This window comes from Rhinolophus ferrumequinum, chromosome 23, assembly GCF_004115265.2.
Source record: "Rhinolophus ferrumequinum isolate MPI-CBG mRhiFer1 chromosome 23, mRhiFer1_v1.p, whole genome shotgun sequence".
NCBI classification, from domain to species: domain Eukaryota; kingdom Metazoa; phylum Chordata; class Mammalia; order Chiroptera; family Rhinolophidae; genus Rhinolophus; species Rhinolophus ferrumequinum.
In genome coordinates this window covers 19,233,488-19,259,573 of record NC_046306.1, presented here as the reverse complement: position 1 = coordinate 19,259,573, position 26,086 = coordinate 19,233,488, and the positions used below count along the sequence as shown (strand labels likewise).

The 26,086-nt window shown below is 52.0% G+C and overlaps 1 protein-coding gene and 1 long non-coding RNA gene across 12 annotated transcripts in view; one reads left to right on the top strand and one right to left on the bottom strand.

Moving 5' to 3' along the window:
• The window catches only part of DLGAP4 (DLG associated protein 4), a 191,116-nt gene that overhangs the window by 114,481 nt on the left and 50,549 nt on the right, over positions 1–26,086 (top strand). For 7 of the 10 annotated variants that reach the window (XM_033094265.1, XM_033094262.1, XM_033094261.1 and 4 more), the window contains 2 exons: positions 2,374–2,424; positions 5,278–5,518. In XM_033094265.1, the coding sequence (XP_032950156.1) occupies positions 2,374–2,424; positions 5,278–5,518 (292 nt within the window). Of the gene's footprint in view, positions 1–2,373; positions 2,425–5,277; positions 5,519–14,766; positions 15,630–26,086 lie in introns of those variants that run through there. The other 3 variants (XM_033094263.1, XM_033094268.1, XM_033094267.1) reach the window with 3 other exon arrangements.
• Positions 7,622–25,235, bottom strand: LOC117015643 (uncharacterized). 2 transcript variants are annotated; one of them, XR_004421761.1, is made up of 4 exons: positions 24,770–25,235; positions 17,486–17,586; positions 8,247–8,296; positions 7,622–7,794 (listed from the first exon to the last, which is right to left on the bottom strand). It is a non-coding gene; the product is annotated as an uncharacterized LOC117015643 (long non-coding RNA). The 2 variants fall into 2 exon arrangements; XR_004421760.1 differs by lacking the exons at positions 17,486–17,586; positions 24,770–25,235 and adding an exon at positions 14,100–14,217.

Here is a 26,086-nt window from a genome sequence, read left to right as displayed (position 1 = left end):
CTGATTTACCACAGGATGGTAATAATTCCTATTTCAAAGGGTTGTGAGGAATCAATGAGATAATGAATATAAAGTGCTCAGCAAAGGGTAGCTACCTTTATGGTTCTTATTGCTGTGTGACCTCACGTAAGTTGCTTCTCCATTCTGGACCACTAACAGCAAATAAGCACACTGTGCTGCACTTTTAATTCTCTCAACCATCAACTCCTTGAACCCTCACAGCTACCCCAGAGAAGGCCTTATTATTCATATCCCCATTTCACAGATGAGGACACTGAGGCTCAGAGAGGCGAGGTCACACAGCTAGGAGGAGGCAGAGCTGGGCGGGGATCCAGGGCTGTCAGACCCAGACCTGGACCCCAGCACCTGCCATATGCATGGTGCTTTAGAGTTTGGAAAGGAAAGACCATCCAAGGCTTGAGTGGTCCCCCCATGGTGTGGATTTGGAGACAAGGCCCAGAAAGGCAGACATCTGCCAGTAGTTGCACAGTGAGGCAGTGCAGGCAGCCAGGTGCAGACCCAGCCTTCTGTCTGGGCAGGAACACATCCTGGGTCCCACTGTGTGCAGCCCCACGGCCCAGGCTGATGGACTGCTTAGAGCCCGGAGACTTTGGGATCCCAACTCCTCCCCAGTCCATTATTCCTAGCCTGGCCGAGCCCTCCCCAGCACTGTCATTCCCAGACTCCAAGGAGATTGACCTCAGGTGTGCGGAGGGATAGACCACCCCAGCCGTGGGATCCTCTGCCCCTGCCACCCTCACCCAGGCGCCACTAAGTTTCATCTGAACAGGTGTCCTGGCCTGCATGACTGCCACCTGCAATCTGTTCTCGGTGGCCGGAGGGAGCTTATAAAAGACTTAAATCAGAGATCATCACACCCCTGCTCCAAACCTTCCCATGGTTCCCACCTCACCCAGGTGAGAGCCAGAGTCCTTGGGCCCATGATCTGGACTTGCTGTCACTCACCCTGCTCAAACCACGCTGGCCTCCTCTCGGCTTGTCAAACTTTATTCCTGCCACAGGTCACTGCATTTGCTGCTCACTCTCCCAAGATCACTCTTCCCTAAAATCTTTGCACAGCTAGCTCTTCCCTGCGTTTCAGGTCTTGGCTCAAATGTCACCTGCTCAGAGGGAATGCCTTATCAGTCTTTCTAAAGGAGCCCCCAGGGCACTGCTCCCCTACCCTGCTTAATTGTCTTTACAGCACTTACCACTATCTGGAATTACGTTTGTTTATTTACTTGATGTCTGTCTTGCTCTTAAACTGGGAGCTTCCTATGGTGGGGACCTTGCTGTCTGGCTCCCCACAGTGTCCCCAGCACATGGCGCAGGACACGTAGGTGTTTGCTGAATGGACGGCTTCCCTTCCTGTCTCTCCCATGCTACCACGTTCTCTCATCTCTCAGTCTTGACTGCATCCATCTACATGTGTCCCCGTTTTTTCTTTCCCCTAATTCATATTTTTCTCTGACTCTCTAGTGCAGGGGTGTCCAAACTTTTTTCAACGTTTTTCACCAAGGGCCATATGCAGTAAAATACACAAACAGCCGGGCCACTCACTCGAGGTGAAGTATGTATTGCCTCACCTGTTTTATTTAAGTAAACTAAATATATTTTTGGAATTTGCTGCGGGCCAATTAACAATGGATCATGGGCCGCAGTTGGCCCACGGGCCGCAATTTGGACACCCCTGCTCTAGTGTGTCTCATCTCCATGTTTCTTTCTGGGTCTGTCTGTCTCTCACACCCCATTTTCATCCCCTGCCTGGCCTGGCACCTGGAACACTTTTGTCCTTTGGCTACACAAAAAGGCACAAGGTATCAGCAAGGCTAGGGACACTAACAGGTCTCTCCCACGAGCCCCTGCCTGGCCCTCTCCTAGCCCAGGGTCCTCTTAACCCCCAAACCCTCACCCCAGAAGGTTGAGTGACCTGAGCCACACATGTGGCCCCAGATTCAGAGATGTCTCAGCTCTAGCTGTGTCTCTGAGGCCTTGACTCCTTCCCACCCCCTTCCCACGAGGCACTGGACTGTGTAGGCCCTGGCCAGAGAAGAGAAGGCTCTGGGCTCTGTCTCCCTGATCTATAGATCCCAGGGGGCTGTCTGCCCAGGTGAGAGGCAGCAGACAGGGCATCCAGGGTCCCAGGAGCCAGACCAAGAGCAAGACTTGTATATAGAGTCACTCAGCCCCAGAAGGAGTGAGCGTCCCATCCCTGGAGGAAGCCAAGTGAGGCCTAGCACTTGGGCCTCAGCCAGTCTGAGGAGGAAGTTAAATAAACCAGCCAGCGACAAGTTCTCTTGCAGCCGCGCTTGAATACCACACCTCAGCCCCCAGCCTTGATCTCCCATAACCCTCCCCCTCTCTTTCCTACAGATTTTTGGACAGGCCTCCCTGATCCCTCAGTTGTTTGGCCATGAGCAACAGGTCAGTATGTTTGCCATTCTCTGGTCCCCCAATCCCAGTGTCCAGGGCTGGGGCTTAGACCTGACGTCTGAGTGACCCCAGCTCCCGGCCCAGGCAGGTACACACAGTAGGAAAGCCATCACTAGTGAGGTAGAGTCCAACTCATGTTGGTGCCCTGACTTTCCATTCCCTGGCCCTGTCACTTCACTTCCCTGTGCCTCAGTTTCTTCTCAAAAATGGGAAAGAATGAGCTAGGTTCTATGGATGGGGTAAGAAATAATCCCAGGATAAAGGAAGACATTCCCTCAGAGTCTTCTGGCTCCTCATCTCCCCCAAGGCCTGGGAAAGGCCTGGGGAGACTGTTTTATTTGGACAGGCTAGGGCTGGCGGTAGGTTCCAGCCCCCAGATCCCCTGACTTTTCTCTTTTTGGGGTCTCCAACAAGACCTTTAATGATGTTGGAATGAATGCAGAGACTTTTCAATTTTATGAAAGTGGATGGAGGCAGTGCCAGTCCTGGTACTGTTTGGCTGCCCTAAAGGAGCTCTCATTCATCCTGCCCCTGGAAGTGGCCCTCGCCTCCCTCCCAGGTTCCAACCCCAAGACCAGAAAATGGTGCAGGGAAGGTGCCCTAAGTTCAACCCCTCATTGTGTCCAGGAGTGGGCAAGGGACTTGTCCAAAGCTACATGTCCTACGGGGGCAAAACTAACTAGGACTAGCCTCACATTTCCTGATGCCAGATGTGGGTGCCTGATGTGCCCCCCACCCCCATGTCATAGTTCCCCTTGAACACGTTATTCCAGAAGGTTTTTGGAGAGTGCACAGTGGGCCCAGTGACCTCTTTTTCCTCTAACTTCAACAGGCTTATGGTAAGGATGTGATGTGTTCACATACCAAACCCCCAGGCCAGTACCCTGCACACAGTGTGTCCTCAGTGATACACATACCAGCAGCACTGGCCAGCTGCCACACACACACCCCGAGCTTGGGAGCATCTTAACATTTACAAATCTCTGCAGTCACCGCCAGGGAACTGCCCGTAATAATAGGTACAGGTTAGCAGGTGCTTTCCCTCCTAGATACTATTCTAAGCATGTGATATGAATTATTTAATCTTGATAACAATCCTGTAAAGTGTGGTCTATATCTAGCCCCCATTTTATAGATAGGGAAACTGAGGCACAGAGCAGTTAAGTGACTTACCCACATCCAATTGCGAGGAAATGGTTGAAATCCTGGCAGTCCAGCTCCAGAGCTATGCCATGACTGTGCAATCCCAAAGCAAGATCTCATTGCCCTTGGCAGTTACAAAGGCCCCTCAGTATACTTCAGGTTGCAGCTTTGGAGGATAAACACCTATCTCTTTAATATCCCCTCCAAGTGAATTTTGAATATGCCACACAGCCTTTTAATTTATCAGCACATCCGGTAGAACTTTCTGCGATGATAGAATTGTTTTGTAATCCACGCTGTCCCATAAGGTAGCATGAGCAGGTGAAATGTGACGAAGGAAATGACTTTTTAAATTTTAATTAATTTAAACCCAAATAGCCACACATGGTTAGTTACTACCATATTGGACAGCACATATTTAAACCTTTCCAAACATATGCTCCAAATTGGATGATGATCCATCTCATCGTTTTACCTGATAAAGTGTCAGACAAGCATTCCATGTACACAGGCATTCCATGTCATTTAGATGAGGAAACACTGCCCCAGAGGATAATGATGGCTTGCAGTCACACAGCTTGGTCTAGAGCAGAGCCGGCCCCAGGCCCAGCTCCGTCTTTTCCTCCTCATGGTGCTCAGTCAACTTCTGCCCCCTCCCCTGTAGCCCAGATCTCCCCCAGGACCTCCACCCAGTGTCCATCTTTGGCCAGCCGACTTATACTCTGTGATCCCCAATTACAAACATGGCCTGAGCCATGGCTCAGACAGACCCTTCCAGAACCTTTAGAGAGTGTATGTATGGTGAGGCCCCTCTATGCTCACACCCCCAAGCTACAGATTTGTAGGTTCTCGGACGATCATCTCTGGAGAGACATTTAGAAGCCATCTAAATGAGGTTGAACTAGATGTGAGATGGCAAATAGCATGCATGTCGACTTTCACCATACTGCCCATGGCAGGAATCACTAATCAATCCTCACTGCCACTACCTTCATTCCAGTCTTATCTTCTCTCATCAGACTATTGCATCAGCTTCACCTCTGGCCTCTGCCTCCATTCCTGACTCCCTCCCCAGCAGCTCCTCTATATACCAGGGCTAGGTTCATCTTCTTTAAACACACATCTGAGTGCTGACTCTACCACTTACTCACTGGGTACCCCTGGCTCATGTCTTCCCCTCACTGCATGTGGTATGAATTATCTCAATCTTGACAACCGTCCTGTAAAATTTGGTCTGTAACTAGCCCCCATTTTATAGATGGTAAATATCTATAAATGATAAGACAGTAAATATCTAGCACATCTACTGCCACCCTCCATTCCAACATTCAGGGCAGACATTACTGATTTTAGCCTTCTTTCCTGCTGAACTCAAATATGACCTCAAAATCTACCAGTCCATCAATGTGGACACACAAGACAAATCTAGTTCATGTAATCTAGTTAATATCCTATAAACTGTCCTGAATAGTTTCTCCATTGTAGAGATGGGAAAGGGGAAGCCCAGAGAGGTGAGAGGGGCTGTATATTTCCTAAGGACTTCGTTTGCCCATCCCATACTCTGACTGAGCTGGGAGGGAGAGGGTGGGCTGAGTTGCGGCCCCATAGACTCAACAGCCCTGTAGCTGGACCGACCACCAAGTTCTCCGCCCCTCCAGAAGAGGCAAAGCTGGCCCCTGACGCCTGTCTTGGCCTGGACAGGTACGGGAGGCAGATCTGAGCGACCAGTACGAGGCGGCCTGCGAGTCCGCCTGCAGCGAAGCAGAGTCGGCAGCGGCGGAGGCACTTGACTTGCCTCTACCGAGCTACTTCCGCTCCCGCAGCCACAGCTACCTGCGCGCCATCCAGGCCGGCTGCTCGCAGGAGGAGGACAGTGTGTCCCTGCAGTCCCTTTCCCCACCGCCCAGCACCAGTAGCCTCAGCAACAGTCGCACGCTTCCGAGTGAGTACCGCGGTGAGGGGAGGGTGTGTTGTTTTGTTTTGTTGAGGGTGGAGGGAATAGGCAGTGGGAAATGCTGAGGAGGAATCCGTGGTGGGCTGGCCAGGCCTGGAGGGATGGTTAGGAGCAAAAGCAGGCGGCCTTGGGGCTGAACTTCCCACCAGTTGGCAAACTGGAGCTCCAATGGGGACACAGCTGCAGATGCCAGCACTGGTGGGCGAGGTGAGGGGGATGGAGAAGGCTCCAGCTTGTGGAATAGTACTTGGTGGCCCCTGACAGTCCAGACACTGGCTCAGAGCTGACCCCTGCTGGTAGGCGGAGCTCACTGAAGCCCTACCTACCGGTACCTGTTTGGATTAGTTCACGTAGGCAAACCTGTGGGGAAAGCCTGAAACCTGTAGGGAACGCAGAGCCTGCGCGGAGAAGATGGAATCTACATTGAGCCTTCTCAAAGGAGTGAGTTTGCAGGTTTCTCTCATAGTCACAATCAGGGACAAACTACCCTTCCTGATACTTGGCTCAAAATCCTCTGAAGATAACTCATGCAGAATCAGAGGGTAAAAAGGACCCTATGTCATAAGAACAAGCCATGACAATCAAGAACATGAAGATCAGGGAAAATCATAGCATAATTTCTGGTTTCGTAGAGAGAGTTTTGAGCTTACTCTGGCTAGCTGGTTCTCCTCTCTGAGCCTCAATTTCCCCATCTATAAATAAATTGAGGCATAAGCCAGACCACAGGAGGCTCTTAGGAAGGTGAAATTAGACTGAGCATAGAAGTGTTTAGCGGGGCCTTGCACATGGTAAAAGCTGACAAGTGGTAGCTGTTATTACTCGTTTCAGACTTGACTCTGAGCTTCCTAACCGTGGAAGCCACTTAGGGTTGGATTGCAGGAAGAGAAACAGCTGTTTCAAGCGCTCAACTGGTGTTTGCTGTTCATAAATGAACCTGAATCCTGTGGTAGTCTACAACAGGAAACCTGCTTATTGACTGAATGAACTGGTGTTTACAGGCGGTAGAGCAAGAAACCACTTTGTTTCACTGTTGTCTTCAAACCCTTGGTGATAGCTGGGCAGAGCCCTGAGCTTTTCCAGTCACTTTTAGACTGTAAGGAACAGTCTTGTTTTCAGGTATTGAGAGTCCAGTCTGGTCTCATTTCAAAACTTCAGTCTCATCTTCCTCAAATCTCATGCACCGGCAGCTAGGGCCTGACTGGGGCTGGACATGGTGGTTGGTGTCTTCTGTGTTCTGTGTTCACGAGTGGCTGTTTCAGGTCCCTCCAGGTGGGAGGGGAAGGTAGCTAGTGCAGGTGTTGTCTGGCATCAGGACCTTCTGTACGATGCAGATGCCACATGCTGGCTCTTTCTCCTAGGTGGTGGTTTTGGAGTTTTTCGTATCCTGCCGGGCCCACATGGTACCTTCTTTCCTGGCATCGTGGGCAGCCTCCCTCCGGCCCACTGGTTCTTATTCCCCCTCTTCTCCTCCACCTGGTGTCCTTCCCCTTCCCCTCCCCCCCCCCCACGCAGACTCTTTTTACTAGGAAACCTGGCCTTGCGAGGCAGGTAGGTGTCTTGGGCAGAATCCACTGATGACAACTCCGGCCCTACTTTCTTCCTGGACTCCCACTGAATCTGTGTGAAATGAGGCCTTTGCCCTGTGGCTCTCTGAAAGTATGGCCTGGTCGGCTACAGCCTTCCTTCTAGACCTGCTGCCACATACAGGGCGCCCTGCCAGCCTCTCCATTTTTGATGTCTCCAAGCAGGTGTTGAGGCACAGGTTCTGTGATCTCCAAATCTAGCGGATCCCTGCCAGGTTCTCCCAGGCAGCCCTCTAATGTCCCATAGGAGCCTCAGGTTAAAGGATTAGACTTCCCACATCATCAGGCCCATGAGAAGTTCTCTAAGCATGAGGTGGGCCTGGGGGGGACATAGCACCCCAGCAATTTTCTTCAAATAAACCCTCATTCACCAATCTCCCCCAACCCCAATCACTCATGAATGGGCTGAGGATGAGACTGGGCTACATGTCCCAGAACTGTTTAGGTCCCTATATTGGTCAGCTGTTGCTAGAGTAGTGCCACATAACAAACAACCACAAAATTGGCATAAGACAACAGTTAACATTTATTTCTTGCTCCCAAGTTTGTGAATCAGCTGGGACAGCTGTGTTCCATATTGTCTCTCATCTTCCTCCTGGGACTGAAGGGTCCTCCTAGGATCAGTGGCCTAGCCAGGGCATGTTCTTCTCATGGTGATGGCAGAAGCACAAGAGAGCAAGCCTAACAACACAAGCACATTTCAAGGCCCCTGCTTGCATAATATCTGCTAAAATCCTATTGGCTAACACAAGTCATGTGACTGAGCTCAACGACAAGGGATGGAGAAGTACCCTCCCACCTTTGTGTCAGAAACTGTATTTATATGGCAAGGGGTGTGGATACAGGGAGGAGTGAAGAATCAGGGTAATTCAATCTAACACAGCCCATTCTCTTGGCCACATTTATTCAGAAAATATGCTTATCCTCAAGACCCCCAAAGTCTCATCTAATCATAATATAAGATCTTATGATTTATATCAGGTCTGGATATGACTCCTGACTGAGTGACCCAAATTCTAAACAGAAAATCATCCACCTCCCACCCCACACACATCCAGCACACATTGGTGAAGTAGGGACAGGATAACTGCAATTCACATTCCTGTTCAGAAAGAGAGAAGGAATCCAGACACCGATCCATGGTAATTCTGAAGTCCTTCTGGGCAAATGTTGGGCAAATACTCTAGGATAGGGAATATTCCTTGATTAGCTCCATGCTCTATTCCCTGGAGCTGATTCCCCTAATCCATTGTTCTCTGGAGCTCTTGGCTCTGCTCTCTGAAAGCCCTTCCTTTTCTAGTAGTCTTTTCGCTACTTCTGAAGAGAACAGTGAAGGATATGCCCTTTGGGCAGCTGAACAGCTTTCTTAGCCTGCTTCCTCCCTGAAGAGAGTTAGGGACCCAAATATCTTTTTATATCCCGAATGGTCTCAGTCCCTTTGGCCTAAGTTGATCGCAGTTTTGGCTACACACCTACCTCAAACACTTTATGGGTTTTCTATGTATTTGATTCCACTTAACTCCATATGCCAAAAACCACACCCACAATTATTTTTGTCATACCAGTCTCTCTAGATTCAATTATGACTACTTTGGGTACATCAGGCTTCTATGGGGCCAAGCCCTTTAAGCTTTCTGGAAGCCCTTAGAGCAGCTGAGAGCATCTCTTAGATGGTAATTTATTATTTTAGAATATTAATAAAAGATGTTACACAGCCACACCCTTGATTTGATCTGGTCCACATGCTGCATCTTAACTAGCCATGACCTTGGTTTGATCTGTCTTAATTTGAGAATGATTTACTGGCAGGAGAAGCTGGAGTTGACATATATTTTCCAACTCAGCAGGTTCTGGGCCCTCTGTATTTCTTCTAAACACTCTCTGCCCTGTGACAATCCCTATTTCTTTTATGAGTTCACTTTCTTGTAGTCCTTATCAAATGCAGCCCACAGGAGCCAGCTTTGGCTTTCAGAATTTTGCTGGGAAACTGTCTTGCCCAGATCCACTTGCTCTCTTCAAGTTACTGTTGAAGACTGACAGTTTTACCAAGCATTTCATCTCTACATGATATGGGTCACCTTTTTTCAAGCCTCCTATAACATTTTACCTACTGCTCACCACTTGGTCCTAATGCTACATATTTTTGTTGCTAACACATCCCACTCTTGGTACCAATTTCAGTATCCATCAGCTATTATCACAATCATGCTGTGTAACAAACAGGCACATAATTTCAGTGGTACACAATAACACATTTGTTCTCATTCATGAATGTTTACGTCGGCTGGTTCTGCTCTGCTTGTCCTACATCCTCCCGTGGAACCAAAGGATGCTCCTGGAATCACTGGCCTAGCCAGGGCATGCTCTTCTCATGGAGGTGCAGAAGTATAAGAGGGCAAACCCCACTTGGCAAGCACATTTCAAATCTCTCTGTCACATTTGGTTGGTCAAAGGAACGCACATGAGGCCAAGGTCCAAGGAAATACATGCCACCTTTTGTGGGAGAAACTACAGTTACGTGGCAAAGGGCATAAATTCAGGGAAAGACTAGGAATTGAGGCCAAAAATTCAGTCAGTCACAGACACCCCTCCCCCCCACCCGCCGCACCGAACCCCACCTCAACATCCACATGGACGATCCAGCCTCTGGCTATAAATGTAGGAGAGATGTGGGCCTCCAGTGATTCTCAGTTGGGGCTTTAGCCCAAACCAGAACACTCAAGAAAGTATCATAGTGACATCGGACACCCACCCAGGCATGTGTGCATACACGCACCTACTTAGACTATATAAAGTTTTGCCCCCTTAGACCTATATATGACATACATAAAAACGCCTGCACACTGATGTTCTCACAGGTTCACAGCATCTCTACATACACCTGCACATGCACTCACACACATGTCCCCCTTCAAAGCTCACGCCATCTCCACACCTGTGAGGAAATCCTGCCTCTAGCAGAGTGGAGCCACCGTAAAGTTTCCCGTGTTCCCCCAGTCAGCCCTCCCCCCAGGTCTCCACAGTGACGCACATACTTGCTGCTCTCCCCTCCCCTCTCTGATCCCCTCGTGCTCCTAAACTCATCTACCTCACGGGGAAAACCAAAGCCACCAGATTTTCAAAACTGTACCCAGAGCTGCAGCTGGTACCTTTGTGTCGGGTTAGGAAAGGGTGCCCCCTGCCCAAACACTTAACTCCTCTCTCTTGAAAAATTGTCATGATGTACAATTTTCATTAGGGTAAGGTCCTTTACTGCCATCTGCCAGAGATTTGTCATAATAAATATATAATTCAATTATGTCTTCGTTGTGATCGACACACCCCCTCACATATGGCGCCCTTAATCAGTGTAAAACTTGCACAACCATACATGGCAGTCCGGCTCATAATCACCTCCCTCCATGCGGAGACACACCGGCACCCAGGCACACCCTCACTCAGCCAGTCTCCCCACAGAGGTCACCCTGCTCAAAGCGCCTGCTCTCCTCAGCATCTGCCCCCAAGGAGTAAGCAGTCTGGGCCGCCGCCGCCGCCGCCGCTGCTGCCACCACCACCACCTAGGGCTGTTCTGAGCCCCCAAGTTGCTTAGGGGAGTGGAAGCTCTTTGTCATTCTCACATGGGCACATATGCAGGCAGGCGGGTAGGTGTGGGGGATGGTAAGGAGGCAGTGAGAGCCTGGAGAGGCGGGCCCCGTGGAATGGCCATGGGCAGGGCATGGAGTGCCCACCCACCCACCCATTCAGAGCTGGCCAGCTTCCCAGCTGCCAGTACTGCCACTGCCACCCTCTCCTTCCCTCCCCCTTTCTGACCCAGATTCCACGTTCCAGAAATAGCTCTGGCAGGTGACTGGCAGGCTGGGTCAGCTCCAGCTGGGATAGTGGGGGAAGCAGCAGTTTTGCTCATATATATGCCCCTCGCCAGTCAAAGGCCCTACCTGGGAGGCGCTACAGGGGTGCCATCTCCCCTCAGTCGGCCTCATCCTGCCTCCTCTCTCTGCCTGAGAAAGAACAGAGAAAACCCTGCCTCCCACTCCCTCCCTTCTCTGCCTCTGCCCGTCTCCCAGTGTGCTCATTCTCCTCTCCCTCCTCCCTTTCTCCATCCCTTTCTTCCATCTGCCCGTCTCCACCCTCCCATCTCTCTCTCCACCATCTTAGCCTTCTGTGCCCCGTAGCCGTTTCTCCCCTCCTCCTTTCTCCATTTCTTTCCTCACAGCTTCCAGCCCTCCTCCCTCCCAGCCTCGTCTCTCTCCCACTCCCACTGAGCCACAAGGGAGGTTGTGACATCACCTCAAGCGTGGTGCTGCTGCGGGGACACCCTCATTCTTGCCAGCTGCATTCTCTGCACCTGTGTACACGTGTGTACATACACACAGAGGGGTCACCTGGGGTCACTCTCTGGCAGTGCTTCCGGCTCTAGGCTGAGCTGGGTATTCCTGGCCTGGGAAACACCCTTGCTGAGGGGCCCTGTGTTCTAGTTTTACCTCTGTTGTGTCACTCTGGGCGGGTCCCGGCCCCTTCCTGTGCCTCAAATTCTCTATCTATATTGTGAGGCGTGGGTTTGGGGATCCTCGAACACCTCCTCTCTGAGTCACAAAATGCTTTGTCCTCCCCTCCTTGTCCCCTTTGTACTCCCCCAGAATTCTCCCAGTTTCTCCTCTGATTCACTCCGCCTCCATAGCCACAAGAAGGGAGGCTGACAAGATTCTGTTAAGTAGTCAACCCGCCAGTCAGCCTGTCCTCAAACCCTCTCCCAGGCCAGGCCCTCCGCAATCTCTGGTTATTACACCACAGCCTTTGTCACATTGGACACTCCGATCCCCAGTGTCAGGGCTGACAGCAACCTCAAATACCATCACCTCCAAAGATGCAAATAGATTTCAATTCATGTGTCATCTCTGATCCATGGAGCTCAGGACTGAGATTTAGTTAATCAGAGAAGTGTGCCACCATCGATTAGTGATGTCTGCCAGGATAGTTGCCCATATCTGACATTCCTGATTTAACCATTAACCTCTCACATACGCACGTGCACATACATGTTTACAGAGATTTTACACAGCCACTGCAGCTGAGAAAAGGTGAGTGTCAAGTCAAGATCACCCAGTTAGTAGGTCAAGCAGTTGTTTTCCACTTGGGTCTGCCTGATCTGAGTTTGCCATTATCGTGTGTGCAGCGGAGCCACCCAAGGTCCTGGTAAAGAGGTGCAGTATGGTCACAGTTTCATGGAGAATTATGTGGCAACAGGGGCAGGAAGGATTGGAGGCTGGTGTAGTGGTCCAGGCAAGACACAGTGAGGTCTGGGCGGGGGCCACAAGGTCTGAGAGTAATGGGAAGATCTAGGAGGTCTTCCCAGGGTGCATGATAAGGAGCTGGAATCCCTAATGCTGAAATAGGCACTCTCCACAGAGGGCACTGGGCACAAGCAGCTTCCTCTCCGGGCTCCAGTAGGCCTCGGACGAGGACAGTCCTGGTTAATTATCTACTGTATGCTCACTGCATGGATCGCCACTCTTCTAAATCCCATTTTCAGACCCATTGAGCCTTCTGGCAGAAATAGTGATTGGGTTTGAGGACTGATGGGTAGGCCAGGACCCCCAGGTTTGAAAGTCTCGGACAAGACAGAGGCATTCCTTACACTACTTGAGGGGTAGAGAAATCACAGCAAACGAGGAGAAACTAACCTGTTTAAATCCAACCTTGGAGGCCCTACGGTGTGGTCATTAAGGACACAAGCCTTGCAATCAGACAGACCATTTACTAAATACATGCTTATTGATCGCCCACAATGGGCCATGCTGAGCTCTAGGCACCAGTCACGTAGGTGAAAACAGAAACCCCTTCCTCAAAGTACATGGGGATGAGGGGAGAGGCAGACAAAACCATAAGCATGAGTAACACAAGTAAGTATGGAGTTTCTTGGGAAGTAGCATGTAGGGTAAGGAGTCCTGGGAGCGCTGGTAGGGTGAGGGGAGGGGTATTGTAGCATAAACAGGGGTAACTAGGGTAGGACATTGAGAAAGATGTTTGAGCAGACTTGAAGTGAGGGAACCAGTTGTGCTGGGGATGTATGCCAAGCGGGGGGGGGGGGGGGGGGGGGGGGGGGGGGGGGGGGGGGGGGGGGGGGGGGGGGGGGGGGGGGGGGGGGGGGGGGGGAGTGGTACAAAGGCCTGAGGTAGGAGGGTGCCTGGTGTGTCGGAAGAGGAGCAGGGGCCAGTGGGGCTGGGGCAGAGCAAGCCAGAGTCAGGCTCATGTGTGTGGGCTTCATGAATTTTTCTAAGTACCTCAATTTAAACACTAAGTGAATAGTAACAGGTGTAGCATAGTGACTGGTACTAGGACGAAGTGAGCTAATATTTTCGGTCTTAGGGCTGCGCCTGGCATCAAATTGGCCCAATAACCCTCAGTTGCCTTTGTTATTATTATTATTAGGCCTTTATGCAAAAGTCACGAGTGGTTTCAGAAACATTATCATCTTCAGTTAAGATTTTTTCCCCCATGTTCCATTTGGAAAAGAGATGCAGAGAGAAGGGAAGGGAGGTGCCTAGGCCACACAGCAAGACAGGTTGGGGTGCAGGAGCTGGGTCTGTGGATGGCAGACCTACTGTAGTGCGGCCTGGGGGATGAGGCCCGCAAGGAAACAACTCTGGGCCGGGTCTGTGAGGAGGAGGTAACTCGCAGGGGAGAAACTGGGTACTGGCAGGGCCATGAGGCTAGAAGAAAATGATTTATGAAGTTAGGCAGCACCTACTACTGCACTTGCCCTCCAGGGCACCGTAGGTGTGCTGGGTTTATTTTGCCAAGGAGGAAACGAAGGCTCAGGGAGGTTAAATGAGCATCCAAGGTCACACAGCCCTCCAGAGGCTGAGCTGCGATTCGAACCCAACCTGGAGGACTACAGATGAGAAAGGCAAAGTGAGGATGGAGCAGCGGGAACAACTAAAAACACTTAGGACATAGAATCGGTAGTACTTGAGGTCTAATTTTACCGTACAGGGGTGGAAAGACCACCTCAGGCTGCTGGCTCTGAGCCTCGGTTTCTCCCAGTAGCGGCGACACGTCGCAGTGGTAAACCCGGGCAAACTCTCCCGATCCGAACTCTCCCGATCCGCCTCCCGCACTGAGCATGCGTCCCATTCCAGCTGGAACTGGTTTGGCGGGGCAGCGTGAGGGGCGGAGCTCCCGGTGCCGACGTGGGGGCGCGCTCCCTCTCACGGTCGGTCGACTTGGGCTGAGCGCCCCGCGCGCGTGCGTACCAGCCCAGCCCCGGGCGCGCGACGGGCCACGTGCCGAGCGGTCTGCGCGCGCCCCCGCTAGCCCCCAGAGTCCTGGGCGACGCGCGAGCGCGGCTGACGCGGGGGGCGGGGCGGGGCGGGGCCGACGCGGGGCTTTAACTCAGAGGCCCCGCCCCTCGGGCGTACAAAACCGGAGCCTCGGGCCGGGCCGCGTGAGGGAGGAGGGTGAGTGCCCGCCGCTGGCCGCAGCTGCCGCCAGCCGGTCCGTCACTCCGTCCGTCTGTCCGGTCCACGTCGTCGCCGCCGCCTCCTCAGCCCGGACGCCCGGGGCCCGCCCAGCGCCGCCCGGAGCAGCCGCGGCCCCGCGAGGAGACGGGCGCCGCCCCCGCCCGGCCCTGCCCCCGCCCTCCTCCCCGTCTGTCCGTCCGTCCGTCCACCCGCCCGCTCGCATTTCCGTCCCTCTATCCGGCCGCCAGCCCTCGGGCCCGTCTCCCCGCTCTGCTCGCTTTGTCTCTCCCTGGCTCGCTGTCTCTTTGTCTCTGCCCTCGCGCTGCCTCGCAGCCCCTCCCTCACTCCCGGATCTCAGGTCCCCTTCAGCGCTCTCTTCTCATCCCTCAGAGCCTCCCCTTCTGAGCGCCCCCATTCGTCAGGACTCCCCTCAGAGCATCCCCACATCTTTGGGGCTTTTCCTTCAAAACACCCTCCACACCCCCAGGGCGCCCCTTTGAGCTTCCCGCACATCCTTTGGGTGCTTTCCCTTCCATCTGCACCCCCCAACCCCTGGAGTCTTGCCTCCTCTTAGCCCTCATTTCCTCAGGATTTTCCCTCTTTTGGTGTCTCCCCCATACGCTGGGACCTCCGAGATCCCTTGGGGTCTCTCTCCTTGGGACCCCCAAAAGCTGCCCAGGTCCCCGACTTCACCGCCCCTCCCTTCCCTAGGTTTGTCCCCTGTCGCTGTCTCTCCTTGTTCTCTCCCAGGCCTCTGCGTACCCCGCTCCCATTTCTCTGGGTCGGGTCCCCTGCTTTGCTCTCCCTGCTTCTGTCTGCCCCCACATCTGTCTCGGTGGTCTCACCACTCGCTGTCTCTTGCGCTGAAGGCCCCTTTTTGAACCTGCTCCTTTGCCCAGAGCTCTTGATCCCCTCGCTTTCTCTGCCCCAGCTCCCTGTCTCCCCTTCTTTCTGCACCCGTGTCTCTCCCTTTCCCCCTTTCTGTCTTTGCCGGTCTCTGGGTCTCTGACCCCCATCCGGCCCTCATGGCTTTGTGTCTGGAGCTCTTGAAGCAATGTGAGTGGTGGGGTGTCCGGGTCGGGCCGGAGTCCGCCCGCAGGCTGGCCGCGGCCAAGGCTCCGTGGGGTTGGCGCTGGGGCGAGGGCTGGCACTGGGGCAGGGGGGCTCTGGGCCTCCCAAGGAAGGGGGCAAGGAGGGAGGGGCCAGGCCGTCTGGCAGAGGTGGGAGTGGGGGGCCTAACTGCTCTGAGGCTTCTGCTTTGGTTGCTTGAGTGTGTGGAGGGTGCCACGGGCTGGGCCTCCCTGCCCGCTTGGCCCTGCATGGCCTGGCACTTTATGATCGCTGGTGGGCAGGCCTGGGCTATTTTGGAGCCGGCAGGATGTGATATCACTTGGGCGCTTATTTAGACCCAGCCGAGGGTGGGGGCTGCGTTCTTGTCAACTTGAGTAATGAAATTTTGTAAGGAGCTGTGGCCTCCTAGGCAGCTGGGCAGTGGGGGTTTGTGACCAGAACTTTGCAGGCCACCAGACTGGGCAGGTGAACAGGGATCTGTGCTGCCCTGGTGTGGTTGAAACTCTCCGTGAGGAGGAGGGGAAAGGCGTTCGTCATCTAATCACCCTTGAATATTGGGTTTGGTAGTACAAGAACTCTGGGGCCTTGGTTCTGCCAGCTTCAAGCTGTGTGACCTTGAGTGAGACTCGACCTCTCCAAGCCTCAGTTTCCCCATCTGTAAAAAGGGGATAATTGTGCCAGCCGCCTAAGGTTGTCTTGATCAAATGAAACATCTGTAGCTATGCTTTGTGAACTGTCACCCTGTCTAAACTGAGCCCCACAAAGAAAAAGCAGCTTCCCCAGAGTACACAGCTAGTTCTTGGCAGAGCTGGGACAGAGAGCGGACCCAGGAATGCCCATCCAGAGTTCTGTACCATCCACTCCATTGCCATCTTATTCAGGAATACACCTGCCCTGCAGATAGGACAGGAGATAGGCTGTCCCTTGTTTATACCCTGATTCCGGGTTGCTCTTTGTTCGTTTGTAAAGATAGGCAGGTGTGCCCAGCTGGATGTCTGTGCTGGGAGACAGCTGGATTTTCCATGTTCCGTCCCATTATTGTTTAAGGGTGGGCCCTGCTTGGCCAGTGGCATTTGGGAATAGTCATTTTGTAGCTGTAAGCTCTGGCTGTTTTTCCTGCTTCCTTATAGAGTGGGGAAACAAAGACCCCCGTCGAGAGAGGCTCTGTAGATAGCTGGGGTCTGTTGTCAGGAAGCCTGGGATGTCCCAGAACTTTGGAGCAGGAGATGAGGTCAGCTCTTGTAGCCCCTTTGTCTAATGGACGAGGCCCAGCAGGGCCAGGGACCCCTAGAGGATCAAGCCAGGACTCCTGGGTCCTGTTCCATGGCACTGCCTCTGAGGAGGTCACTGTCAGGCTGGTGCCACCTGCCCACGGTTGTGTAATGACAATTGGTAACACCCATTGACCTTTCACTGTGGGCCTGTGCTCGGCACACTCCACAGACTACTTGCAGCGGGGAGAAGAGGGCGCTTGGTTCCTGGCCTAGACATGAGGGATGAGAGTTCTGGTCCCCATCCATATCTCATGCACTCTCAGGAAGGCCACTTTCCTCTGGCCTTCAGCTTCCCTGCCTGTAAAACGGGGATAATAATCCTTGTCCTAAGACTGGTTCTGAAATCATGGAATTCCGAAAGAAATTCCGTGAGGCAGAATGCCAAGGCTCTGTTCCTGGCTCTAATGCTAAGATGCTGTGTGACTTTAGACAACAGTCCTCCTCTCTTAATTTTCCTTCTGAAAAATGAGGGAGTTGGACGTGGTCTCTTAGTTGCTTCCAGCTCTGACATTTAAGGATTCTAAGATAACTCAAAGGTCACCTATTTGTACCTGCATCTCATCTTACCTGTCACAAATGTGCTTGATCACAGAGTAAGGAGAATGGGCCGACTGCTCCCAGATGGGTGCTGAGGATGTGCTGTGGGTTTCATAGGAGAGAGGTTCTGTCTGGATCAGAAAGGAAACCAAGAGAAGGCAGTAATTGATCTGGGCCTCTATACCAGGCATGTGCTTCTGCCTCTTATCCAGGCTACCTTGGGTATTGTGGGTTCAATTGCAGACCATTGCAGTAAAGATAGTCATAATCTTTTTGTTGGGGGAGGGTCTTGTGTTCAATTGTAAAAAGCATAACATCTGTGAAGTGCAATAAAATGAGGTGTACCTGTACACAGTTTTCCAGAGAGTAGAAATAGCGTCAATTTTAGAGCCACAAACACGTGGTTTTAATCAGTCTCCATCACTCACTGCCTGTGTAATCTTGGTCAAGTTACTTTCTTTGAGCTTCAGTTTCCTTATCTGGACTCAAGATTATCATATTTACACTGTAGGATTGTGGTGAGGATTGAGATTATATATATATACATATGAAACACCTACTACACAGTAGGCACTTAATAAACATGAACTTTCACCTAATATCTGAATCACATCCCTTTTTGTGGGAACAAGATGGGGCCCAGCCTCTCCCCCCACCCCCTGTGGTTGGGGTTCAGGTAACTTGGAAAGCACCTTCTGTCTGTTCTAATAAATAAGAGTAATCCTCTGATCTCTCACTGGCTGTGTGAGGCTTTGTATAATCTGCCAGGCTCTTTCCTGACCATTGTTCCTCACAACAGTCCTGGGAGGAAGTCAGAAGCCTGAGGAGTTCTCCATTTCATAGGTGAATGAAGAATAGGGGGCCCAGAGAGGAACGGGGACCTGCTCAGGCTTCCACAGCATGGCAGTGTGGAAGGAAGCAGGCTTGAGCCCAAGCCTCTTTTCTTCACCCACAGCCCACAGCATTGATCCACATTGTTTCTGCCTGGTAGCCTACCCCTCAGGGCACCTTCTCTGGGTCTGGCATCTGTTCTGCAAGGAGGATTTGCTTCACATTTCCCCAGCCTCTGAGCTCATCTCATATTTAAAAGGGACTAGCTGGAGGCTGGGTGGGGACTGAGTCACCAACTTCCCTGGCTTTCTCATCCTGAGCAGCAACCAACCAGACACACCCAGAGGGCCACTGCCAGAGCGTGCTGGTTGTAGAAAACACCACAGGCTTTCCTCCCAGAGCTCAGATGAGCTCAGGAATGTCTCCCTGGGCTCCTGGGAAACCAGGAGGCTACAGTGGTGGCCCCTATGTATTTTTTCATTCCCCAAGGATCTGGAAGCACAAGCCACATTGAGCAGCTATTGGCCTGGCCTTTCTTGCTCTAAGCCTTTATCTGTGCTGTACCCTCCCCCCCTATGGTGCTCTCCCCTTCAAGGCCCACATTGTCAAATGCCACCTCCCCCAGGAAGTGTCTGCTGCTTTTGGAGTCAGACTGTGAATTCAGTCCCAGATCCACACTTACTAAAAGTGTGACCTTCACAGGTCACTTTACCTCTGTGCATCAATTTCCTCATGTGTCCAATTTAGGTTCCTCATCTTTATCAAGTTCATGTTCCTGAGTTGCATCCCCAAAGATCCTCATTTGGCAGGTCTGAGGGCAAGAATCATTTTAAACCAGCCTTCCAGAGGGGTCTGCACTGAGAGCCTGTGGGCCACAGTCTGGGAAAAGCTGAACTGAGAGTTTCCTGTGTTTCTATTACAGCTGGGCTTGCCTGCTGTGTGACCTTGGAGTGGTCAACTTTCTGTGCCTCGGTTTTCTTCCTTGTCAAATTGGGGTGGAAATACCTACCTCACAGGTTGCTATGAGGATGAGAACTCATGTGGTAAAGGCCCCTCAAGAAATGGGAACCTGTCGGCTACACTGCTGTTCACTGGGTATGAGGGACTGTGCTAAGCATCACCTCACTGTATTATTGCAGCAATCCTTTGATGCCGTACCAATATGATCCCCAGCTTACAGCTGAGGAAACTGGCCTCTGGTTATTGTCTTTGTTTTGGCAGGATTGGTTGTTTCCAAAAGCAAGTGACCCTTCCCCTGCTTAGCCCTGGCAGCAGATAGTCAGACCTGGCCAGGGTGAGGTCTATCGGATTGAATACCTGAGCAGGGATGCAGTCCAGTTGTCAGCAGCAATTGAATGAGGTTGATGAGGTGTGCAGTGTGGGTGCCGCTGAGGCTCCAGGTTGTCCAGTCCTGGCTGTGTCTGCCTCCCCTTCCTCAGCCTGTGTTGGAATCAGCTGGTTTCTCACCCACCCACTCCTGGGAAACAAGGCTACCTTAAAGACAAGTAAAAGCCATATTCTAGTGCTAAAAGACTATTGTTTCTTATTTCACAATAAGGAAACTGGCCCAGGTTGGGGGCAGACAGAGATGTGTCTAGGATCCCAGAGCAAGACCATGCCAGGGCCAGGCAAGAGCCATAGCCCTGCCTCATCACCCAGGTTTCCTTCATTTCTGTAAATCACTGGCCCAGTGGAGAGCAGAGCACCAAGGTCTGGTGTGGCCAGTGAACAGTTTCCTGACAGGACAAGATCAAGAGAAGTGGTCCCAAGTGGTCGGAGCTAGACTCGGCTCAGCCTAGAGCCAAACTGGGCTTGGAAGACACTTTCTGAGCAGGGGTCTGCCCTCCTAGTCCTGGCCAGGCTCTCAAAGGATGGAAAGAACAGACAGGGCCACTGCCCGCCCTGAGAACTTACTGTCTGACAAGAGAGACAAAGCTACAATAATGAGAGACTGTGTGACAGTCTGTAATTAAGCGTGTGCTGAGGAAAAGCATTGTCTGAGAAGGAAGAAGTGAGCGTGAGCCAGAGGAAACAAGAGTCCTCTTGATGGGGGACTGGATTCAAAGAGGGGGGGCTGACATCCCAGGGAATGGTTTACGCAGTTAGAGGTAAGGGGGCTGGAAGGTAAACACATATTTAGGAAACCAGTGAGGAGACTTGTTTTGCTGATGCGTCAGGGCTCTGAGTAAAAAATCTGGGAGGGACCAGGAGGTTGTAGGCAGCGTTGGTTGAGCATCAGCTGAAAAACAGAGGCTTTGGGGAGTCATGGAAGGTTTCAGAGGAGGGGTAGTACAACTAGAGGATTTTTTTCAAGAAGATGAATCAGGCTGGATGAATTGTAATGAATGAAATTGACTACAGGACAGGGAGGAAACTTTCCAGGCATCCAGATGACAGAAGAGGGTGAGGTTCGGGTGGAGCCCATGGGGGTGGGAAGGGCCAATTGGGATGACAGAGGTTGTTGTGCTCCCTGAGGAGAGCTCAACGGGGGGGCCAGAGAGAAGTTGTTTGGTGTTGCTGACTTGGGGCAAGAAATAATAGTCTAAGCACATTGCTTGTACACCTGCTGTATGCCAGGCTCTGTGCCAGGGCCTCCACAGGTGCTCTCCCGAAATCCTTACAACAAGCCTGAGGCAGGGGGACTTTACAGATAAGGAAAGTGTGGCTCAGACCCAAGGCTGACTGTCTGCAAACTCTGGCCCTGCTTCTTGGAAAGGAAACTCCTGTCAGGGTCCCAGGAATCTGAGCCTTTTTGCCCCTTGAATTGGGGCACACAAATACATCCCCTAAAGCCCACAAACTCTGCTTTCTAAAGATCTGGAAAGGCAGGGCTGGGTGCCAACTTAGAATTTCTTCAAGGTGGAGAGTCAGGGAAGTGAGGGGCCTTCACATCAGCAATTTTACTGGCCAGGCTGTGAGCAGCCTCCAGAGTTGAGCCTCATATGTGTCTGGTCCAATAGTTGGTATGTGGGCCCATTGGGATTTTTAGCCAACCCCCATCAGAGAGGGTGTTCCCTAGCCCAGCCAGAGGCTTAGTCACCCACAAAGGCAGGAAAGGACTTGTCCCAAGGTGCCCTCCACACAGGAGAGCCAGGTGATGGAGCCCAGTTCCCATTTCCCAGACTGTAGCCAGGGATACCCATTGGACAGGGAAGGGGAGGGGATGGGTACTTAACGAGCAGCTACCGTAAGAGGCAGCAATGGTTGGTCCAGTGGGCAGCTAGGAAACTGAAGGTTTGGCCATTCTCTGTGCCCTCCGAGCAGGGGCTCAGCCTCAGGTTGTGAGGCAATCACACGGTAGGCGTCGCCTCCATGCTCACCTCACCCCATTCCTCCTTTGCCTCCAGTCATCACCCCCAGGATCCACATGCCAGTCTACCTTGGCGAATACTCTCTGAGCCCAGCTGTATGCAGGTACTATTGTAACTGCACCCATGTTTTTCATACCAAAATCTGGACAAAGCTTTTGATGGGGGATTTTTGTGCTTCTTTGGAACAGTGGACTAGAGCAACCCGTGCTGTCCTTTTCCATTGTAATGATTCATTTGATTAACGCTTTGCCATTTACCAAATGCTTTCTCATAAATTTGATCCTTCTCCTGTATATTCATTTTATTTTGTTTTCAGTACATGGGTTCTGGATCCTTCAAATTTGTTTAGCTTATTTTTAATTTGCAAAGCACTTTTCTGCACCTTATCTCAGTGGATCCTTATACAACCCGGGGAAGTCATTGCTATTCTTGTCATCCTTGTTTTCCAGTGAATGTCTTGACCAAGGTCACTCTGGAATTCACTGGCTGAGCTGCTCATTTATTCAGCAAATATTTATTAAGTGCCTGCTGTGTACTCAGCAGTGAGCTGTCCCTGGGGGTACAGCGGCGAGCAGAGCTGTCTTAGAGACTTAGTTTCTGACCTCTCAGAGCCCACAGTATCATCGAGGGCCAGGATCCCCTCCAGCGCTCTTCCCATCCCAGACACCGGCCTATACGTGGGGTCTGTGGCTTAGATCTAGACTGTTGCAGCGTGCCAGTCCTCAGCCTAGAGCGGGCGAAAGCATGCCAAGACAGCAGGTCTCTGCAAACTGAACTTCAAAAGTGACAAAAGAAGTCTTCAGCAATGACTTAATTATTAACAAGAAGGTGAGGAAGGGCATCTCAACAGAAGGCCATCTGCTCCCTCTCCCCCAGGGGACGTCGCCCAAGGGCTGCTGTCCCTCAGATCCTGGCCTGAATTTCCCGCCGCCTCCAAATATTTGATTACAGTCTGCACAGATGTGGAGCCCTGTGGCCATGTGCAGAGCTGGGGACCCTCCCTGCCTACTTTAATATTAAATGAGTTAAAATAAAGGCAGATCCTAGGATATCGGGTCTGCAGAGGACTCTGGCCCAGCCCCCTCACTTCCATGAGTGGGAGCCAAGCGTGGGAGGAGAAGGAACTTGCTAGGATCACATATTGAGAGACAGTCCTTCCTTTTTCTCTATCTTGCCAGTCTGACTCTGTCTTTCCCCAGCGCTTCCGGTAGGAGCCCCCTCCACCCATTTGTACCTGTTCCATATTCAAAACCCTCTTCAAATCCTTTCTATGCCTTAAGGCCAAGTGTTTCCTGAGTCTTCCCTGATATTCGCTCCCTTGCCCAGAGCCCCACAGTGCCCAGGCTGGCCCCTGGCTGCTCGCAGAGGCTGACCACCTGTTCCACAAGGCCTGACCTTTGAGGAGCCTCCAAAAGCCAGGGGCCTGGGCCCTGCCCCCAGGGAGTCTGATGCTAGAGGGAGGCTTCTCGGGATACATTTTGCTGAAGTTAATTTTGTGTGTAAAAAGTGTATTTTTATTGAACAAGCAATACATGTATGTGGTTAAATATTTCAGACTTTGTAGAAAAAAGTGCCCAGTGAAAAATGAGTGTCTCTCACCTAGGCTCCTAGATAACCACTGTGAACAGTCTTGATGTTTCCTTCCAGAAATACTCTGTATACGCAGGCAGCTATGTCACTAACATCCCTTTTTATTATACAAATGGTGGCATGGTCTCTGCCCACTGCCTGCTCTTCTGTGCCTTCTTCACACAAGTCTGTCTCTGTTGTAGGTTATTCCCTGTGGATGCACACAGATCCGTGGTCTCTTTTTGCTAAACTGTGTGACAGTCCATCAAATGGATGGACCGCCAGTTGTTTGTCTAGCCCTCTACTCAAGTGTATTTAGGTTGTTCCCAGTCTTGCTGCTATGTACAGTGCTTCAGCGAGCGCCCTTCCCCACCTGTCCATATGTGTGTGCAGTTGTGGGAGCCATTCCTGCAAATGGAATTGCTGTTTCGAGGGGTCTGTGCACCTCACACTTTGTTGAATATTTTCAAATTTCCTCCTTTTCATTCTGACAGTGGATATTTTTAAAAGCACCCTGTCCCCACCCCTGAATTCAAATTCATTTCCATGGTTAAGAATCCCTATTCTCACCCAGCCCAGGGAGGGGAAAGGGGTTGGCTGGTGTCACTCAGCCTTCCTCAACCACTGCGGTATCTCCAGACAGTACAGTTGGAGGAAGCAAGGAATGAAGGGAAGAAATGGGCTGAAGGGCGCAGCAGGAGTGGAGCCAGGATTGGGGAGAAGGAGACTCTGCCCCAGGTACCTTGGGACCTGTTTGTGACTCGGTCTCCAGGGAGAGGCGTCCCTCCTCCCACCTGTATCCTTCCTGAAGTTGGCATTTGCTGCACCTGCTTGGCAACGGCTGGGCTGGTGAGCTCTTTCGTCCAGCAAATATTTACTGAGCTCCTGAATCCCGGCGCTGGCTTGGCCACTATGTCCCTGCCCTTCTCTGAGCCTCAGTTTTACTCATCTGAAAGGTAGGGAGGTTCATCCCTGCCTTTCTCATGTCACCAAGCTGGTGAGAAGATTTGCTAAACCAGCCAGTGGGAAAACACCATAAAACACCACAAAACACCATAAAACAGATTCGAGTGGTCTTAGTTGGTGGACACTGTGCCAGCACCCTGGGGTCAGCAGAGTCTGAAGTTTGGACCAATCCTTGATGGGCTGCTGTCACTCTGAGCAGATGGCCTGGTCAGCCCTCCGGCTGGCACTATCTCCTCTTGCTCAGGCTGGTGCCTGGGGGCTTCCTGAATTGACTCTGCCCCAGGTTTCTGGAACTCCTGGGCTGCTCATGATAAGAGGTGTTCAGATGACAGGTGGAGGAGAGGAGAGGAGAGGTGTCAGGGAGAGCAGGGGGATCTCCACACTGCAGCCAGAGTTTTGCCTCCTTCTCTCAGCCACCAGGAAGGCCCTATTTGGTCCTCTGTGGATCATTCTCCAGCTCCTTTTTCAGTCTTCAGTGGTAGTAGGGATGAGGAAAGGGAAGTTCTATTGTTTTTCAAGTTTAAAATGACATTTAAAATCACTAGCCTAGTTCCTTCAGCTCATGTTATCAATGGGGAAACTGAGGCCTAGAGTTGAGGGCCTCATCCCAAGTTTCCCAGTTTGTCAGCAGCCTTACCGGGATTAGAAGCCAGGTTTTCAACCCTCCGGGGTCTTAACTCGCACTGTCTTTCCCGCAGCGTCCCAGTCTGTAGTTTCACTCGGGGGTTAAAAACCAAAGTGAAAGAAAAAGGCAAAGCAGGAAGCAGCTGCTTCAGACCCAGCCCAGGCTGGGGCGGGCCCTGGGGGACCCAGGCCTAGCTGGCCTCAGCAGGAGAGGCGCTAGCCTCTTCCCCCTGGCTCCCACACTCATTCTGGGGGCTGGGTGGGGCCCTGAGGGAGAGGCGCCAGGCTGCAGACAGTCCCGTCCAACGGGTTCCCTGGTGAAGTCAGCCTTCCCGGGTGTGGCCCCAGGTGGAGGGCTGCTGCCTTTTAAACTCCCGGTCCTTCCGGGGCAGGGCTGAGCTGGAGCTGGGCCTGTGTCGCCTGGGAAAGAAATCCTGGCCTCTCGAGTGCAGCTTTCCCAGGACAGTTCCACTCTCCCTGAAGGTAAGAGCTGGAGCTCCGTCTCCACTGTGAAGACTTGAAAACTTGCAGTCACTGTGGGCACGGACCTCAACCCTTGCTGCTCGGTTTCTTCTTAAGGACCCGATGGCTTGCAAGCCTTTTTGCCAGGTTCCAATCCCAGTCCCAGGGCCTTGGAGAGGACGGGATGGGAGAGCAGGAGCCATGGGTGCCCGTGACAGGTGCCCGCAGGCAAGAAATCTTTTGACTCTGAACCTCAGATTCCTCAGTTGCTTTTTGTTAGGAGGGTGTTTCTTCCAGCCGTGCTGTTCAGTTAAATCGATCGTGGTCCCTCGGAAGCTAGTGAGAGTGTGTCATGACACCTGGTTTAGTTGGCTTCTGTATTCAGAGATTAGCTGTTATCTAACAAGTTGGGGTCTTAAGTTCCTGTTTCTCTGCTTTTTCTAAGGAAATTCTCAGACTTGCCAAAGCAGATATGGTATCAATATTGTTGCTTCAACAAATATGATTTCTCTGTACTTCTCTGCACAATCACAAGGTCCCCTATTACAGGTCACAATTACAGTGTCCCCAGGCACAGAGCTGGTTTGGTTCAAGTCTACTCCCTGAGGGCTCACAGTAGGTGATCTGAAAGTTGTGGAATGACTGCACTGATCCACGCCTGGCCAGGCTGTGCCCTGGGAATGCAGAAAGCTGGCATGTGTAAAGCCCCCCTGTGTATGGCTGAGCCAGGCATAGCGCGGAGAAGCCCGCACCCCAAAGGTCACGCAGACTTGTAGTTAGGAGCATAGCTCTAGAGTCATACTGTTGGGGTTCCGATCCTGGGCCACCACCTAGAGCTGTGAGACTTGGGGCAAGTTGCTTAACCTCT